The 19,473-nt window shown below is 45.9% G+C and overlaps 1 protein-coding gene across 1 annotated transcript in view; it reads left to right on the top strand.

Moving 5' to 3' along the window:
• Positions 1-19,473, top strand: part of NTN3 (netrin 3) — an 82,554-nt gene that overhangs the window by 34,202 nt on the left and 28,879 nt on the right. The window contains exon 3 of the mRNA XM_066576442.1: positions 10,632-10,820. Coding sequence (XP_066432539.1) covers positions 10,632-10,820 — 189 coding nt within the window. The remainder of the gene's footprint in view (positions 1-10,631; positions 10,821-19,473) is intronic.

Below are 19,473 nucleotides of genomic sequence, written 5' to 3'. Positions count from 1 at the left end.
AAGCAAACGACTTTTTCATCATTTACTTGTTCCAATGATTTCTCGTTCTGTGTAAAAGGACCCTTCACAAAGGAGGGAAATAAGCCAGCTTTTCGCAATCAGGCAGATTTTGATGCAGAATTGAAAATAGCAGGATTCTGCAATTCACATCAAAATCCACAGTTAGCCGTGCAAATTTTAGTGCAAAATTGCAGGAAAACATATTCCGCAACGCTGTTGTGGAGTATTCCGTCCTGTGTGAAAGGTCCCTTAGGCCTCATACACATGGCAACGAGGTCAGAAGGTGGTTGTATGGCAGCACAATGAATCCCTTTGGCTCTGCAGCTGTTAGGTCCTACCTCGGTATAGCGCTCTTTAAGCGCCATATTACAGAATCATTCTTTCCTAGAAGCAATGCCACAATTTTATTTGGCAAAACCCTTTGCCTGCCACTGTATGTGCAAAGTTATATGATAAGCCAACATCATTACTGGCTGGAAGTGATGCATTGATGAAGCAATGATGAAGACCACCCAGCTTCCATCCTGTGAAGTAATACTAATAATGTCATTTTAGCCGCTCTCTGTAGATTTCGTTCCTGTTTCACAGAGTTCTACCTCGCTCTTGGAGAGGTGGACCTCGTGGCTGGACAGAATGCCCTCTCCTTAATAAATTGCTCCTCTCTCAGGATGCTGTATTATTTCTCTGACATGTTAATGAATTTCACAGCATGTCTGGAAAAACTCGCACCTTAGCTGAAGGTTTTCAGGAAAGGGGGGAGAAGAGGGAAAGGGTGGGGGGCCTAGCAGGCTGAAGAAAATCTTGTTTTCATTATACCCTGCCCTAAAAAAAAGTTAGAGAGGTGGAGATGGTCTGCAGAGTTTGGGCGGAGGACGGTGGGGGGGGAGGTGTGGGCCCTCGCTGTTGGTTTTTATAAAGCACATGTGGCCTATGAAGCCATCAGGCCCCCCAACAGCTGTAAAATGGTCTGAAATTAAAAATAAGTTTCACAGGGCATGATAGATATAACAGGTTTGGCATGCAATGTGCACAAGCCTATTATGCCACGGAGGACCAGAACCGGTCACAAATAACCGGCCATGCTGATCCTCAAAGGCTAGCAATCAAGCTGGAATCTTTTTTTTCCCCTCGTCTTCCTATGCGCCCCCCTTCTTATTAATTCCACCGTGTCCTTAATGTCTAACATTCTGACCCCTGCAACACCTGGCTCTGTGGGGTAGTGAGAACACCCAGCATCTGGAGTACAGATTGTTCCTAAAACCTGCAGCAGACTCCATACACAAACACCCATTTACACTAAAGCTATACACAGACATATATTATATGACCCAATGAAACAAAATCATTAGCGTGGAACATGTGTCTCTGTGTATTACATACTAATATCAGTGTTCCCTAACCTGTGGCTCTCCGGCTGTTGCAAAACAACTCCTTCCAACATGCTGGGAGTTGTAGTTTAGCAACAGCTAAAGAGTCTCAATGTAAAAAAAAGAGTACTATACAGCATGTTATTTTACCTCCTTGCTTGTTCGAGGTCTGTACAGAGTTTGCTTTGGTGATCTTGATTCAGTGTAGTCTTTGCACCAGTGAATGGACGGTAATGTGAATAAGGTAAATATTTCCTGATGACCATCCAGTCATCATCTAATCATTAGGGCAGCTGCTCAGTGATATAGACTGATGTTCAGGAAAGTGTTGCGGTTATCCCTATAGGTATTCTAATACTGATGACCTATCTTCAAATAGGTCAACGATATCTGTTGGCTGGAGATCCGCCTTGGGACTTCCACTGATCAGCAGTTTGAAGAGGCATTCACAAGAGTAGTGATGAACGAACTTTTGAAAAAGTTCAGTTTGGTCAGTTCGCCGAACGTTTGAAAAGAGTTTGTTTCGGTCTGAATTAGTTCAAACCAAACTGGAAGTTCACCAAAATCCCTAAAACAGGTGTAGAACCATAAAAGCCCTGTATGGCTCTTAGATAGTGTTGTACACCAATGTTCAGGACGAGTGTTGAGTTAACTGAACTAGTAGAACTCTGTTTTGGGTACAACTTTGCTATGAGCTCATTTTGGGTCCATGCGGAACTAAACTTTTAGGAACGTTCAACCTGAAACAGGGTTCTTCTGCTTTGGTTCGCCAAACACTACAGATGAGTGCCACGGCCTCTTCTCAGGCATGTGACATCACATTCATTGGTCAGATAACCTATAATGGCGCTATACAAATAAAGATTATTATTATTATGCAACTGAATGAGATTGAACTGCTAGACCAGGCATGACTGCTATACAATGTATGATGCAGTACCCAATATGCAGTGAAGAGGTCGTGATGTACACCTGATCATCGCTGCCTCTTCAGTCCTGAGCAGCAGCCTGGGCTGATCAGATACTGATGACGTATCCTAAGGATAAGTCATCAACATTAGAGTACTGGAAAATCCCTTTAGGTTCTTACTCTCTACTTTTTTCCAACTGTATTTTTTTCAACTAGCACCAGTGTTTCTGGTGGCGCAATGCGCCACTTACTAATAGCACGTCACACACACAGCTCTGCTACATGCATTCACACACACAGCTCTGCTACACGCATGTCACGCGCACATACACACAGCTCTGCTACATGCACGTCATACACGTGACTGATCACATGACAGTTACATCATCACAGGTCCTGTAAGCACTCGACTGCTGTCAGGCTCTGTATGATTAAGGACCTGCAATGACGTCGCCAACATGTGATCAGGGGAGGAGCTCAGAGCCCCGATGACTAATAGCATGACGTTCACGTCATCACATGTAACTCACACAGTTACTCATCACTCACATACAGGGGGTCATTAGTATTTTGACTGTATGATAATGAGGCAAAAATTAGTCAGATGCTAAGTGTCTCCTGGGCAGGTAAGTATCCAGCTGTAAGCCCTCCACTTGCTTGAGTGACGACTTTAGCAGATAGCAGCTTATGAGACAGGATGGTAGGGGTGGGTGAGAATTTACAGCCATGAAATCAGGACACTTGCCTCCCCGCAGCCCCCTGGAAATTTTGCATCTCATTAGTATTCAGCTATTAAAACAACATTGTCTTCTAAGTTATACATAGTAACACAGTATGTTAGGCTGAATGAAGACAATGTCTGTCTAGTTCAGCCTGGTTTAACCTCCCCCTTATTGGTCCAGTTATGCTTGCAGTATGATCAGCAACACATGTATGTTTATATTTGTATCCTTGTTACTTATCTAGTGGTGTAAGAAGTTGGGGGGCTGTCAGAAGTGCTAATAGTCTTCCTTTAAGTTTCAAATACTTATCCTTGAAACACATTTATTTGTACATTAACCCTTTGCAATCCAATTTTGGATTCAGGGTTTCCTAGGGGGCTTTCTCTTTCTGTTATTATACTATGACGCCATCTGCGGGCTAGAGCCAGTACTGTGGTATGGGACATACTGGAGAGGCCCCCGACAACAGAGCGGCCAGTAATATACAGTAAGAATACCCTGCCGGACGTCTTCCGACATCGGAGCTTCAATCAGAATGTCTTCAGACGTCAGACAGTGGATTGGAAAGGGTTAAAGAGGTCATCTACTTTGGATAATCATTTTATTTAGGAAGGCCCCCAAAGATAAGTTGATCACAGGGAGATCTGTTGCCAAGACCCCCCAGCAATCAGCTGAAATTATCAGGGGGCTTTACCTAATTCCCCTGCAGCACCACCATAGGGGAAATGAACAATTGCATTGTGACAACTGAAGTCAATGGGATCTGACTGTAGGGATGCACTCACACAGGGTGGTTTGGATGCAGTAAAAAAACGTGTTAGAAAAATACCGTATTTTTGTCTCATTCACAGCAGATAAAACCACAAACGCATTTACTGTTTCTACCATTTCCAAACCTGTCCGTGTGAATGCACCCTAACGCATGGCCATGGCGAGCCCTCCAGAGCAATAGAGACGCTATTTGTGGCTGCTCTATATTCTGGCTATTTGATGAACTTTATATGAGGGATTTATTACTATTAATGCATAAACACCCTTAGGCTGGATTCACACGAACGTATATCGGCTCGTTTTTTTTTTACGCCGAGCCGATATACGTCATCCTCATCTGCAGGGGGGGGGGGGAGATGGAAGAGCCAGGAGCAGGAACTGAGCTCCCGCCCCCTCTCTGCCTCCTCTCCGCCCCCTACACTATTTGCAATGGGGAGAGGCGGGATGGGGCGGGGCTAATTCGCGGCACTTAGTCACGCCCCCGTCCCACCTCCTTTCATTGCGAATAGTGCAGAGGGGCGGAGAGGAGGCAGAGAGGGGGCGGGAGCTCAGTTCCTGCTCCTGGCTCTTCCATCCTCCCCCCCTGCAGATGAGGACGACGTATATCAGCTCGGCGTGAAAACCGAGCCGATATACGTTCGTGTGAATCCAGCCTAAGGCCGGACAAGCACGGGCATATGCGCAAAAAAACATGCAGTAGCGCAACATATTTTCGTGGTGAACAAGGGTTTTCTTGCACGAGTGTGGTACAAAACAGGACTAAAACACGCCCATCTATTTAAGCCCTAATGGTTTGTGTAAAAGAAATTGTAGCATATCCTATTCTGTTGCGATTCACTGAACAGAATCGCCCATTCATTGCATGCAAGTGTGTTTTCTTTTTTGGGGGTGTTTTTACACACTCCAATGTGAATTATAAATGACTTTAATTGAGCCATTTTATTTTGTTCCACAAATGTGAAAAATAAATTGCAGTCAGATGAAACTTGTGTCTTAGAGTTTAAATACATTGGCGTGTACTTGTCCCGTTACGCGGTCGTGAAAATCACAGCCGCATAACGGGACAAAATGTGTAATTGATTTCAATGGTTTCATTTTCACCATTGAGATTCTCACTAGAGATGAGCGAGCATACTCGTTAAGGCAATTTACTCGAGAGAGCATCGCCTTTTTCGAGTACTTGCTGGCTCGTCCCTGAAGATTCAGGGGGCCGCGGGTGTGAGCGAGGGGTTGCAGAGGGGATCAGGAGGGAGATCTCTCACTCTCCACCACCCCAAGCCGCCTCCGCAGCCCCACTGAATCTTCAGGGACGAGCCAGCAGGTACTCGAAAAAGGCGATGCTCTCTCGAGTAAATCGCCTTAACGAGTATGCTCGCTCATCTCTAATTCTCACGCATTAAAGGAGATGTCCCGCGCCGAAACGGGTTTTTTTTTTTTTAAACCCACCCCCCGTTCGGCGCGAGACAACCCCGATGCAGGGGTTAAAAAAACCACCCGCACAGCGCTTACCTGAATCCCGGCGGTCCGGCGTCTTCATACTCACCTGCTGAAGATGGCCGCCGGGATCCTCTGTCTTCATGGACCGCAGGGCTTCTGTGCGGTCCATTGCCGATTCCAGCCTCCTGATTGGCTGGAATCGGCACGTGACGGGGCGGAGCTACACGGAGCCCCATAGAGAAGAGGAGAAGACCCGGACTGCGCAAGCGCGGCTAATTTGGCCATCGGAGGGCGAAAATTAGTCGGCACCATGGAGACGAGGACGCTAGCAACGGAGCAGGTAAGTATAAAACTTTTTATAACTTCTGTATGGCTCATAATTAATGCACAATGTACATTACAAAGTGCATTATTATGGCCATACAGAAGTGTATAGACCCACTTGCTGCCTCGGGACATCTCCTTTAATGGTACACACAAGAAAATATAGGACTTACCCTATACGTAGCTATTCTACATGTGAGAAAGATAGAGCATGACTTTCCTTCAAGCTTTTTTTTTTAACCTTGCGTTCAACATCACAGAGTCTGGGTAGTCAAAAAACCCCCCCAAAAACGGGTTCATGCACTAATACGCTCCGTATTAGCACATGTGCCTCTGTGTTTAAGCCCTTAACGACACAAATACTGATGTAAAAGGCACATACACTTGCAGGGAAATCAATCAGTTTTTCACCACCCAAAATTGTACTCGTCTGTGTGAATAAAGCTTTACGGATGTTGCATCCTAAAATATCATCCCATCCATTTGGTGACCTCTGGTCATAAACTGAACTTATTTTTAGCAAATAACAAAATAACAAGAGCGACACCTGCTGGTTACACCCTGCTAGAGTCCAGCAGTGGGATAGATGGATGGATAATGCCCTGATTCTCTCTTGTAATCCTCAAAATGCTCATTTTCGGCCAGTGAAGTTTATTTGGAGTGAGACTTACCTGTTAGATTTACCATCATAATGAAGCAGAAAAATCCCCAAAGCAAACCTCACTTGGAATAATATTTTGCAATATGATTCAGTCCATAAATTTCCAGAAACAGATCATTCGCACTGCGAGGTGATGTCAGAGGGGGGACACATATATTCCGTATTTAGACACCTCAGACAGAGATGCAGCTTGTTAAAATCCATCAGCATGTAGACAGATAAAAGGCACAAACTGTGTATTTATGAATTACACGGCTCACAGCCACATACGTAGAAAGACATTTAAACACACAAGCACACACAAACACAGGCGGACGGTGCCAAATGCACAAGCGTGGACAAACACCCAGCGACAGACCCTCCCGTACAGACACTGGGGGCTCTCAGGAGAAGGCGACGGTGCGTACCTGCTGTCTACACACATACACCCTTCTGACAGATTTGTAGGAGACCCCTTGCAGATTGGAGGAATTTAATTTCTTTTTGCGTTATTTTACTCTTTATTTATATAGCGCATGCATATTCCACAGCGCAGTACACAGCCTGCCATCACTGATGTTGGGCCCTGTCCTCATGGCACTGTTATAGCAGCAAAGGGGTTAACATTGTAAAATTACTCAGGAGCCAAGAAGCCATCTATAAACTGAAACTTCCCAGTGAGGGTATGTTCACACGGAAGAATCGCCCTGGAATTTTCCGTGTTAATTCTGCCTCCAAAAACCGCATCTTTCTGGCGCGGCTTTTGGCATAAATTTAGACTGGTCAACAGGCAAAATCCACATGTGGAAATCCAACAACGAAAATGGCATTTCTGCAAGTTTACGCGTCAAGAAGTGACGTCAATTCTTGAAGCGAAAACACTTGTTTCCGTGTCGGAATTCCGCGAGCAGATCTTGTCCACTGACAGAGCTTAATCCGCATGTGGATCCATGCCAAAAAACGCATCAGAAAAAAATGTGGATTTCAACGTGGTTTTTAGAGGAAAATTCCGCAGTGAATTCTGCCTTTTGAACATACCCTTACTCAGACAACCACTCCGATGCTTCCTTCACACACTTTGCGTTGATATTTCTTGATCCTACAGAATGCTTGTAAAAAACCGAATATAATATATATGAATATGTGTGTATAACCCAGAAGTATATAATAAGTAGCTGCAACCGTAGGTGGGCCACTACCCCAGCCTACCAGGATCAATGAAGGGCAAAAACAATAATATACAAATGGTGCACTGAACCTGATGAATGTGCCTATAGAAGTGCTACCAAGAAAAGGGGCATATGGGATGCAGCAGGGCGGAGTGCCAAAAGGTAATATAACAATGTTAAAAGATATAAGAAATATAACAATGATACATTGTTTTTTTTACTTTTAGGCTGGATTCAGACGAACGTATATCGGCTCGGTTTTCACGCCCAGCCAATATACGTCCTCTCTCTGCAGGGGGGGGGGAGCCTGGAAGAGCCAGGAGCAGTGCTCTGAGCTCCTGCCCCCTCTCTGCCTCCTCTCCGCCCCTCTGCACTATTTGCAATAGGGAGAGGTGGGACGGGGGCGGGGCTAATTCGGGAAACTTAGCCCCACCCCCGTCCCACCTTCTTTCATTGCAAATAGTGCAGAGGGGCGGAGAGGAGGCAGAGAGTGGGTGGGAGCTCAGTTCCTGCTCCTGGCTCTTCCATCCCCCCCCCCCCTTGTAGATGAGGACACCATATATCGGCTCGGCGTGAAAACCGAGCCGATATACGGTTGTCTGAATCCCCCCTTATTGTTACTTTTTTCCTATATTTTTCGACATTGGTATATTGCTTTTTTGTAGTCCATCCTGCTGCATCCCATATGCCCCTTTTCTTGGTTGTACTTACATAGGTATATTCATCAAGTTTAGTGCACCGTTTGTATATTATTGTTTTTGCATGTGAAAAAAAAAGTCTGCAGCCTGCCGCAATTGCAAAGTGCCGGTATTAGTGTATCTTGACACCACCGAGAGCTGGTGGTTTGACAGGAGGAACGCCCCTGTCACACCCCTAGCTCCCGATTGGGCCAAGGCTGGAAGGTCCTAGTAGTCCACAGTGTGGATTGATTTGTGTGTTCTCTGCCAACTTATGGTCAGGGTAAAATTTCTTCATAGCCTCACATTATGAGCTATAAATGCTGTCATGTTACAGCTGTAACATGGCAGCATTAACATGTAATAATGTAAGCCTAAGAAGAAATGTTACCCTCCCCCTAAGTTCCCCGGCTCACAGCTGCCGCCCTCAGTGCTTGTGGTCCGCCACCAGGACTGTCAGCTACCTGTCGGCCACTCCCACGCTCACAGCTGGTGCCCTCAGCACGTTTTCCCCCGCCACCGGGACTGTCAGGTCCATGGACGCCGCTCCCCCGCTGACAGCTGGCGCCCTCAGAGCTTGTGCTCCGGCGCCAGGAAAGCCGCATCAGGTGGGGTGGGAAGGCCGCCGGTGTGTGCTCCTGTACTGTGTGTCCGTCGCATACGACTCTCTCTCCTCCAGCCCTGTCGCCTCCCTGCAGCGGCCGGTATGTCAAACTTACATCGGGTGGGAGTGCCTCTTGTGGGGCGCAGGAAAAAGCGCTTCAGGACGCTTTCGGCTCAGTGCTACAACACTGAGCCTGGTTCCGCCTTGTGCCTCAGAGGCAAGGAATCCCGTTTGGAGCTGTGGCTGTGCATTAGCACCAGGGCCCGCTGTATGTATTTTCCGTCAACTTTTAGTGGCCTTCCAGGACCAATTTGCCAGGCTGCTGTACAGCCAATCAGCATCAGGGGACGTCACCCACTGTCAATCTTGGCTCCACCAGGACTTCCTGGTGGCGTCAAGATACAATTATACCCAAAGTGCCACCGCTGTGCAAAAGAACACAAGTGAAAAAATCCACCAAAAAAGAGATGTTTGCTGCACATTTATATATTTACCTATTAATAATAATAATCTTTATTTGTATAGCGCCAACTTATTCAGCAGCACTTTGGCCTACAGCTAACATTTGGCTGCCGTTTTATCACAAAAAATGCTCCCAACAACACTACTAAAAATATGGCATTTTTCTGAAAAATGCTGCAAGTGAAACTACCCAGAGTGGACATCCTGTTAAGGTCACTTAAAGGGACCAACAGGCAACCGTGAAAGAGGTGAGAAAGAGCGCACGGGTCAGACAAAACCTACAAGCTGCAAAATCCTCTGTGTCCACGATGAGAAAAACACTGAACAAGAATGGGGTTCATCAAAAGACACCACAAAGGAAGCAGCTGCTGTCCAAAAGAACCCATTGCAGCCCGTCTCAAGCCTGCTCGCGATCACCTGGATGTTCCACAACACTTCTAGAAAAACATTCTATGGACAGATGAGACAAAAGTGGAACTTTTTAGCTCAAATTCAGAACGCAATGTTTGGAAGAAAACACTGCGCACCAACGCCAAAACCTCATGCAGCTGTGAAGTATGGGGAATAGTTTGGGGCTATTTTGCTCCCTCAGGGCTGGACACCTTGCAATCAAAGATGAAAGACTGCGTGTTTACACTAAGCAAGAAGTCAGTCACTAATTGTTTAGTATCAGTGAGCTGAAGTGAAGCGATTAGTGACTACTGACAAATTGTGTAGCCGATAGTTGGACTTTGTAAAAGTTCCCAAAGGCTGAGTTAGCCTTCAAACCTGTAGTGATAGGGAATTTTGTTTGAGGTTTTTGCATCTTCTGGTGGGGTTACTACACTCACCATGCACTCAACATCTCCATTTTGGGGGTTTATGGTGAGTTGCTCTTTAATTTAGACTCCTCAAAGAAATAGTAATGAACTGAAACACATTTTTAGGGAGCAATTCACCAAAATTGTGTAAATCTTAACACAAACATATAACAAAGGTTCTTGCACCAATATTGAAGGCTGTTTCCGCTTTGGCTGCTATAGGATTACTGGAGCCTACCACACCACCATAAAGGTGCGCTTACACATGCACAGCACAGCACATAAAACCCAGGTCCAAGCGCAACAGACAGCAGTTCTCTAGTGTTTGTAATCACCACTTCTCATGCTTACGACTGGAGTGGGGTTTTTGCGGTAAGCATAAAAAATGGTGATTGCAAACACTAGAGAATTGCTGTCTTTTGTCCTTGGACCTGAATCATTTAGTGGTGGTGATTGCTGATAAAGGGGATCTACAGGTTATTATGTGCTGTTTATCCTTGCACTGTGGATGTTTTCACAATGAGTGCAATAAACAACCATGAATGTTACAAATATTTATGTGTTATTAGTTACATTGTGTTTGTCTGTAAGTGTGACATCCGTTTCATAAATGCATTTTAAGCATGTTTCCATTTTTTAAATCATATGCGCAGTATACATGAACTGTATATCTTTTGGGATAATACTAAAAAGAAATGATTATACTGTTTTTCTAACTATTCATTATCTTTTTTTCACATGTCTCCAGCTTGCTCCTGTAACCTACATGCCCGGCGTTGTCGCTTCAACATGGAGCTATATAAGCTGTCTGGAAGGAAGAGTGGTGGAGTGTGCTTGAACTGCAGGCACAACACAGCAGGCAGGCACTGCCATTACTGCAAAGAGGGCTTCTACCGGGATGTCAGCCGCCCAATAACCGACCGGAGAGCCTGCAAAGGTAAGAAAGGATGGCTAAAGAGTCATCTACTGTTAGTGGATCTTTCTACAGATCTCCAAGTTACCTGGAGACTCCTTCTGAAATGTTGGGGATGACTCTTCTTCAGCTTGATGTAACATTCCGACAATATAAAGTGACCCGGACCTGTCCTGTTACTACTTACAGATGACCAGCCACTCCATAGGCTGCAGGACCCTCCGTACCATCACTCCTTACCATACAATGCTATCCCCTGTCAATTTATATGTGCAAAAAATTATAAGGAGTGTGAACAAGGGTGTCCCTGGTAAATAAGAATGCATAGAGGTTGGAAATCATTTGAAATTGTAGCCAAAAGTGACATTTATGAAAACTCCCACAGGATCTGCATTCACAGTATTGGCACCTGGTACCAGGTGAGCTGCAAAAGCCAAGTGCGCTGTCTGCACAGTTAATGATTGAACAAGAGGTAATTACGTGCTGATCATTGATCCCCATGCCCGCCTGCCCACCCGCCCGCCCGCCTGCCTCTGCTGTGAGGAGCAGCTGTAGAAACTTAGCTGTGCCTGCCAGGATATTGCACGTGCCTCCTATATACTACCCTAATTGGCACCTGTGCATTGATCAAGCCTTGTCTTAGTAAATTATCTACTTCTGTCATTTATTTCTGACATTTCTAGGTTTCTCAATCAGTTTTGCCCCCTTCATTCTGCCTGCACACCTCCATTCTCTATATTCCTGAACTTTACATTTTTCTCGTAGCTTCCTAACACGTTCCTTTTTCCACAGTTAAAATGAAAAAAAAAATCCTGGAAAGAATTTCCCTCTCGCTTTTTTTCCTGTCCCATAACAAGGTGGCAATTAGTTTCTCCTAATGAGCCCTAACATGCCCCCTCCCCCTCTCCTCCTTTTCTTTTGCCAGTTTGCTATTGGCCAAATTACTCTACCAGCTGTGAGTTTCCCCATTTGGGTTAAATTCCTCCCATTTTTCACACGGAAAATCCAGCTCCGTCTCTTAAACAGCTGCAGCTGAGGTAGGCGCTGCGAGGGGGTTTGCAGACAGCTGTTTACAGGGGCTCCTCCTTCCCAATACTTTGCTATACAATCATCTCTGCAAGCAAATTCATTTTGTCTCAACGCATTAAAAAGCGGGTGATTTTGTTTACGCCAGCCCTTGTAAGTTAATTGCGTAAATGTAATTAGCTGCGAAGACCCCCGTACGTGTATAATGACTGAGAATTCTTTTGCTAAAATAAAGTAGGTTCTTTATGCAAAAATTCTTCCTTCCTAGAAAAAATAATCACTATTGGATCATTCCTCATATTGGAGAGAAAGTCTGCGGCCTCAGGGCTTAAAGAGACAAACTTGTTTGTGCAGGTTTTTCCGTGTGTGAAACTCACGCCCGTAAGACGTGACGAAACGAAGAAGCTGATTTCAAAGGATTCCGCCTCGCGAGCTTGTTTCTTGCGCGCAAATCCTGCGTATGAGAAAAAAAAAAAGGGCTTGCTCTATCTTTCTGCGTGTTACGCAGAAAGCTGCCGTAGACGTTTATGGCTACTTAAAAAATGGGAGGGGGAGGGTGTGACCCTGCGTGAAATGAGGGAAAAGAAGGCAGCTGGCCCTAATTTGGCTTTAAATAGCCATTCTATTTCACGCAAAGGGAGTAACACACGAGTGTTAACTGGCATTTCAAGCGTGAAGATTACATTACTATGCGCTAAAACGAATGTATCAGCCTGATTAACTTCAAACCTTGTTTATGTGCTCTATTGCAGCGAGCGTATTTGCGCTCATTTACGGAAGCCCTTAGACACACAAACATATTTTCCGTCCGGATGCTCTCTGAGTAGACTCTAATGGCGGTTTCACACAGACGTATCTCTGTGCGCAATGCGCAGAGAATAGAACCCATTGTTTTCAATGGGCTTATTCTCATTTTCGCTTTTGCGCACGCATTTCACATGCGCAAAAAAAAAAAAAGCAGCATGCTCTATTTTAGTGCACATTTGCACACCAAAGGAGTCTATGGAGGGTGCGCAAAAATCCGAGACCCGCAAGATTGTGCAATTTTATGGGGAAGGGAACTCAAGAGAGACTAAATTAGGCTAAATAGACTTTGAACTCAGAAGCGGCTTTGTCCCACACCCTTGTGAATGGTCCTGGTCAGAGACAAAAATGACATTCATGGTGCAGAAAAGTCATGCTATCGTGTACATATAGTTGTGGCAAGCCAGCCTAACAGTACAGTGAGCCATAGTACTCAATGTTCCAATTCACACAGACACGTACCACATGGAATAAAGAGTGCAGCGTGCACTATTGTGATCTGATTTGCGGACAAGATTCTACCATTCAAATCAATATGGACACACAAAAAACGGAGAGCTCACAGAAACCATCCATATGCTGTCTGTATTTCACTGATCCATTGCTAAGAAATGCAGAAAAAAAGAATTGGATCTGTTTCAGGTTTTTTGGAAATGTGAAAAATGGATGACATAGTGAAGTAAAATAAGGGACAGACCCAGTGCATACGGAACAGCACTCAGATGGAAAGATGTCCGGTTTTTTTCAGACGCACCATGGATGAGCTTTTCTACAGTTATGTGCCCAGGCCTAATGTTAGCCACATACTGCATAAAGGGATTGCTTGGTTACGTGAGTAGTAGTCTAGCTATTAAGGAGGATCCCAGCCCGGGGAGTTCTACTTGACGCCATTGCTAGGCACTAATAGGACTTAAAGAAAGAGGTTGTTTTCATTAGAAAATCCTTTCCATCTGCAAGCTGCTTTCCTTCTCCAATTTTGATGAGGCGTAGTAAGCCAGTATGGTCACTCCATGCGGACAGGACATGTAGGGGTTTCCATGTAATCATCAGCATTATTCCTACTAGGCCTCATGCAGGCAGAAAGCAGATAATCCAAAACTGGACATTTTTTTCCGCCGATGATCTTTATCGCATGAGAATGGAAATTTTTGGAGGCTTTATTTGTTTTTGTGTCTGTTGTTTGCATATTGCAGTGGAATAAATAATGAGGAGGCCTCTGCTGCTTTTGAAATTTGACTGGAAAGGGAAACTGTCAGCATGTTTGAGCCCATAAACTATGTCATGGAATTCAAAGGTGAGGGAATGGGGGATCTGGGGATTCAGCACTGCACCCCAAGAAATCAGCATGCACCCACAGCATGACGCTTCTCAGTAGGATGTGTGCGCACTGATTTTTGGAGGTCACAGCGCTGAACAGGGGACCGGGTGAGTATGAGACACGACTCCTCGATTCCCTCACCTTTGAGCCCTATAACATAGTTTATGAAGCTGAAATCTGCTGACAGGCTGTCTTTAAGTGAATGTTCCCTAACCAGTGTCTCTTGCATAACTACAAGTCCAGTAATGCCCTGACAGCTCAGTATGTCGTGGTGTGATGGGAGCTGGAGTTTTGCAACTGGAGAGCCACAAGATGAAAAACACTTGTCTATTGAAAACACTTTCTGATCTCCTGTTGTATACAAGCTAAGGCCGGCTGCAGACGACCGGGCCGGATTCTGCATGTGAGAGCCCACAGCAGAATCCGACCCTGTGCCCAGCCGGCATCTGCGCGTACCTGCTTTCTTCTATCGCCAGCTGTACTGCGGATGGTCCGCACGGCGAGCCGTCGCACATGCGCAGTACAGTTTTTTCTTTTTAAATTCCTGCTTTGTTGCAAGGCAATGACACGGTTACCCACGACCTTTCCGCAATATCATTGCGGAAGAGCCATGGGTCAGACGACTTCCATTGACTTCACTGAAGGCCGTCCTTGCGGAATCCGCACAGAAATAAATAGAGCATGCTGCGATTTTCCCTCTGCAATAATCGCAATTGATTTCCGCTCGTAAAGAAGAAAACGCGTTTTGCCTATAGCATGCTATGGGCGGTATTTGCTGCAGAATCTGTCCGTGTGTATTCCCTAGGGCAGTGGTGCACAATGTTTTGGATCTGAGGACCAATTATTGTAAGATTGAACCATTCTAAAGGGCTGCAATAAAACGGAAAGATTCATTCACATCGACAACATTTATGGTATTCAAAAAGTACATATACCGTGGCAAAATTTTATGCCATAAATGTCTCACATGTGCCAGTTCCACATCCAGGACTCCCCCCCCCTTCAGGAAATTGGGGGCTCCCTTGTTCCCCAGTCAGCACTCCAGAGAGGAGACCATGAATGTTGATGTCTCAATTGCAAATGATGGGTGTTATGGTAATAGCCTTGCACAACCGCAATGGAGAAAGCTACATGCATAGACTGCTACTAATAACTTATATTCTCCTTTCTGGAATACCAAGCTGGGCCTTTCTGATACAGGTGAACCCAGAGATGACTACATAGTCCCACATTAGTACTTGCCCATTTCTGCTCCCCAGCTGTGTGCGATTCCTCTTCTCTCTGACATGAATTTTACATATGAGCAGCCACCACACAAGCAAGCATTTCTAAGTTCAGATGGTTGGCAGCCACAGAGAATGGCATTCTGGCCCTTGGACTGCAGGTTGTGCACCGCTACCTTAGGGCATATGGACACAAATTGTCTTCATGTGATAATCTGATAATCCCCCATCAGGATAGGTCATCAATAGCTGATCGGACGGGGTCCGACGCTCAAGACCCCGACCGATCAGCTGAGCGGGCACATGCTGTCAGCGCCACAAATACACACAGGTCGGAGCGGAAGCCTCTGCACCACCCTCCGTGTAGTAGCCAACGCTTGTAACTGTAGGCACTGATCTCATTGAAATCAGGGAGCCATGCCTGCAGTTACAAGCGCCAGCCACTACACAGGAGGTCAGCACGGACACTTCTGCTCCGACCTCTGTGTTATTGTGGCACTGACAGCATGTGCCCGCTCAGCTGATTGGTCGGGGTCCTGAGCGATGGACCCTGGCTGATCAACTACTGATCAATAATAACTCACTGTAAACCCCTTTAATGACTGAGAAGATGCGCATTGGAACAAGAAATCACAACCGCATCTCGATTTAAGGTCCGTTTACACAGAATGATTATCGTTCAGAATTTCCATGTAAACACAGCCACGGATCAAACAATGAGTTAATTCGCTTATTGTTCATTTCATGCAAGCATGAAAATCATCGTTGGCTCGTTCACTAATCGTTCAGTTTAAATACCGATCGTTCAGTCGTTCTCGGTCACTGGTACAGCGAATGTGAATGACTGAATGATTTGCGAGTGAACGATGTATCTGCTACACAAGTAATCAACAGAACTCTGTCATCGTTCGCTCCGGTGAAGAATAAATCATTCCGTGTAAAAGCATCCCAACTCATTACAAAGTTATAGCTTTGCAGTAAGGGAAGCGGCTGATTTTCATACATATTACCTTCTCCTTGTGGGATAACTCTATACAAGGGTTTCAGTCTCACAAGTGCCTTCATTATGTTGTCTTTCTCCCACATACCTGGGATATTACTAGAGATGAGCGAACGTACTCGGTAAGGCCGATTTCGCAATCGAGCACCGCGATTTTCGAGTACTTCACTACTCAGATGAAAAGATTCGGGGGTCGCCGGGGGGCGGGGCGTGGCGTTGTGGAGCGGGAGGTAGCAGCGCGGAACAGGGGGGAGCTCTCTCTCTCTCCCTCTCCCCCCCACTCCCCTCTGCAACCCCCCGCTCACCCACGGTGCCCCCCGAATCTTTTCACCCGAGTAGTGAAGTACTCGAAAATCGCAGTGCTCGATTGCGAAATCGGCCTTACGTTCGCTCATCTCTAGATATTACTGATCTTAAAGAGTTAAATTCCCTATATCTAATTTTTTAACATTTTTTACAAAGACCTGGTTTTCCCACATATTACAAGTCCTGGCCCACAGAACTATCCTACCGCCACCCTGAATTCCCCTTGGTATCTGACTAAATTGCCTTGTGAATATTCCAAACATGGTTTATAGAAGTCTTGTAGTGGTTTCAGCTCTTTATTTAAGGATTTATCCAACGGAAATACTCAGTGTGGTTATGATTAAGGGAACACACACAATTTCTAGCATTTCAACACCATGAAAAATATCAACAGTGAAATAACTTTGTGATGTCAGCTCTAGTAATCTATGAACTGTGAAAATCTCCACCAATCCTTTTTTGCAGTGCAATTCTATAAAGGGGATCTCTCGGCTCTCCGAACATGTCTGTTTTAGTAAACACACTCATTGTCAAAAACAATCCCTCCCTAGAAGGAAACTGTTGTGATTGCAACAAAAGGAGAATTTATTGCAGAAAGCTGAACACTTGAAGGGAGGCTCTAGTACCCTGTTGTACCTCCTCTAGCTTGGCTACAAGATGTGATACGGGCGGGCATGGAGGCTCTAGTACCCTGTTGTACCACCCCTAGCTTGGCTACAAGATGTGATACGGGCGGGCATGAAGGCTCTAGTACCCTGTTGTACCTCCTCTAGCTTGGCTACAAGATGTGATACGGGCGGGCATGGAGGCTCTAGCACCCTGTTGTACTGCCTCTAGCTTGGCTACAAGATGTGATACGGGCGAGCATGGAGGCTCTAGCACCCGGTTGTACTGCCTCTAGCTTGGAGACAAGATGTGATACAGGCGAGCATGGAGGCTCTAGTACCCCGTTGTACCACCTCTAGCTTGGGTACAAGATGTGATATGGGTGGGCATGGAGGCTCTAGTACTCTGTTGTACCACCTCTAGCTTGAACCGAGATGTGATACGGGCGGGAATGGATACTCTAGTACCCTGTTGAACCACCTCTAGCTTGGAGACAAGATGTGATACGGGCAGGCATGGAGGCTCTAGGACCCTGTTGTACCGCCTCGAGCTTGTATAGAAGATGTGATATGGGCAGGTATGGAGCGTCTAGTACCCTGTTGTACTACCTCTAGCTTGTATACAAGTGGGCATGGAGGCTCTAGTACCCTGTAGCACCACCTGTAGCTTGGATAGAAGATGTGATAAAGGCAGGCATGGAGGCTCTAGTACCCTGTTATACCGCCTCTAGCTTCTATACAAGATGTGATTCGGGCAGGCATGGAGGCTCTAGTAGCCTGTTGTACCGCCTATAGCTTGTATACAAGATGTGATATGGGTGGGCATGGAGGCTCTAGTACCCTGTTGTACCACCTCTAGCTTGGAGACAAGATGTAATACGGTCGGACATGGAGGCTCTAGTACCTTGTACCACCTCTAGCTGGGAGAGAAGATGTGATACGGGTGGGCATGGAGGCTCTAGTACCCTGTTGTACCACTTCTAGCTTGGAGACAAGATGTGATACAGGCAGGCATGGAGGCTCTAGTACCCTGTTGTACCGCCTCTAGCTTCTATACAAGATGTGATACAGGCGGGCATGGAGGCTCAGGTATCCTGTTTTACTGCCTCTAACTTGTATATAAGATGCAATACAGGAGGTAATGAGGCTCTAGTACCCTGTTGTACTGTCTCCAGCTTGGATATAGGATATGATACAGGCGGGCATGGGAGCTCTACAACCCTATTGTACCACCTCTAGCTTGTATACAAGATGTGATACGGTCGGGCATGGAGGCTCTAGTAGCCTGTTGGGCCACCTCTAGCTTTGATAAAAGATGTGATAGAGGCGGGATTGGAGGCTCTAGTACCCTGTTGTACCGTCTCTTGCTTGGATATAGCATGTGAAATGGATGGGCAAGGGTTTTTTAGTACCCTGTTATACCACCTCCAGCTTGGATACAGGATGTGATACGGGCAGGCATGGAGGCTCTAGTACCCTGTTGGGCCACCTCTAGTTTTGATAGAAGATGTTATACTGGCATGCATGGAGGCTCTAGTACCCTATTGGGCAACCTCTAGCTTGGATACAAGATGTGATATGGGCAGGCATGGAGGCTCTAGTACCCTCTTGGGACAACTATAGCTTTGATACAAGATGTATTACAGGTGGACATGGAGGCTCTAGTACACTGTTGGGCCACCTCTAGCTTGGATACAAGGTGTGATACGGGAATGCATGGAGGCCTTCAGGCTCCATATGGCATCCTGCAGCATAGCAGTCCACATTTGCTGTAACTGAGCCTCTAGATCGTGCAATCCTGCCGAATTTGGCATCCTAGGTGGTCCTATATATGTTCTATTACTGATAAATCTAGCAACCAAGCAGGCTTCGGAAGTGTGGCAATGTTTTGGAGTCATTCCTGTGACACCCTTGTGTGTGCTGGAAAATACCTCTTGGAAGCCGCCATGAGAAGAACACATGTGGCTGCAGGACGTCCTGAACATATTACTAAGCTGTCATTGTCCCTCGTACTACTACTAGGGTGGTATGTCGTATGCGATGTTCCCCCCAGATCACCACACCAGCAGTGGGGACAGTGTGCTGCTCCACAGCAAAGGTAGGATTGAGGAACTTATCTCTAGGTCTCCAGATACAAATACGGCCATTATCACTGCTCAAACTAAACCTGGATTCATCACTGAAGACAACCTAATTCAACTTCATAGCATTCTAGTTTAGTCATTTCCGACACCTCTGCAAACAGAGTTGACGGTGGGTGTCAAAAGCAGTACATGTAATGGGTGCTGTGACCAAACGTCCTTCAGCCAAGCGCCTGGAAATGGTTGAGACAGACACAGGGGTGTAAGGATGGCGCCACCTGTCTCTGCATGGCGGACAACAAAACAGTTGGAGC

This window comes from Eleutherodactylus coqui, chromosome 8 (assembly GCF_035609145.1).
Source record: "Eleutherodactylus coqui strain aEleCoq1 chromosome 8, aEleCoq1.hap1, whole genome shotgun sequence".
Lineage (NCBI taxonomy): Eukaryota > Metazoa > Chordata > Amphibia > Anura > Eleutherodactylidae > Eleutherodactylus > Eleutherodactylus coqui.
The sequence above is the reverse complement of the archived record's forward strand: the minus strand, read 5'-3'. Positions and strand labels throughout refer to the sequence as shown.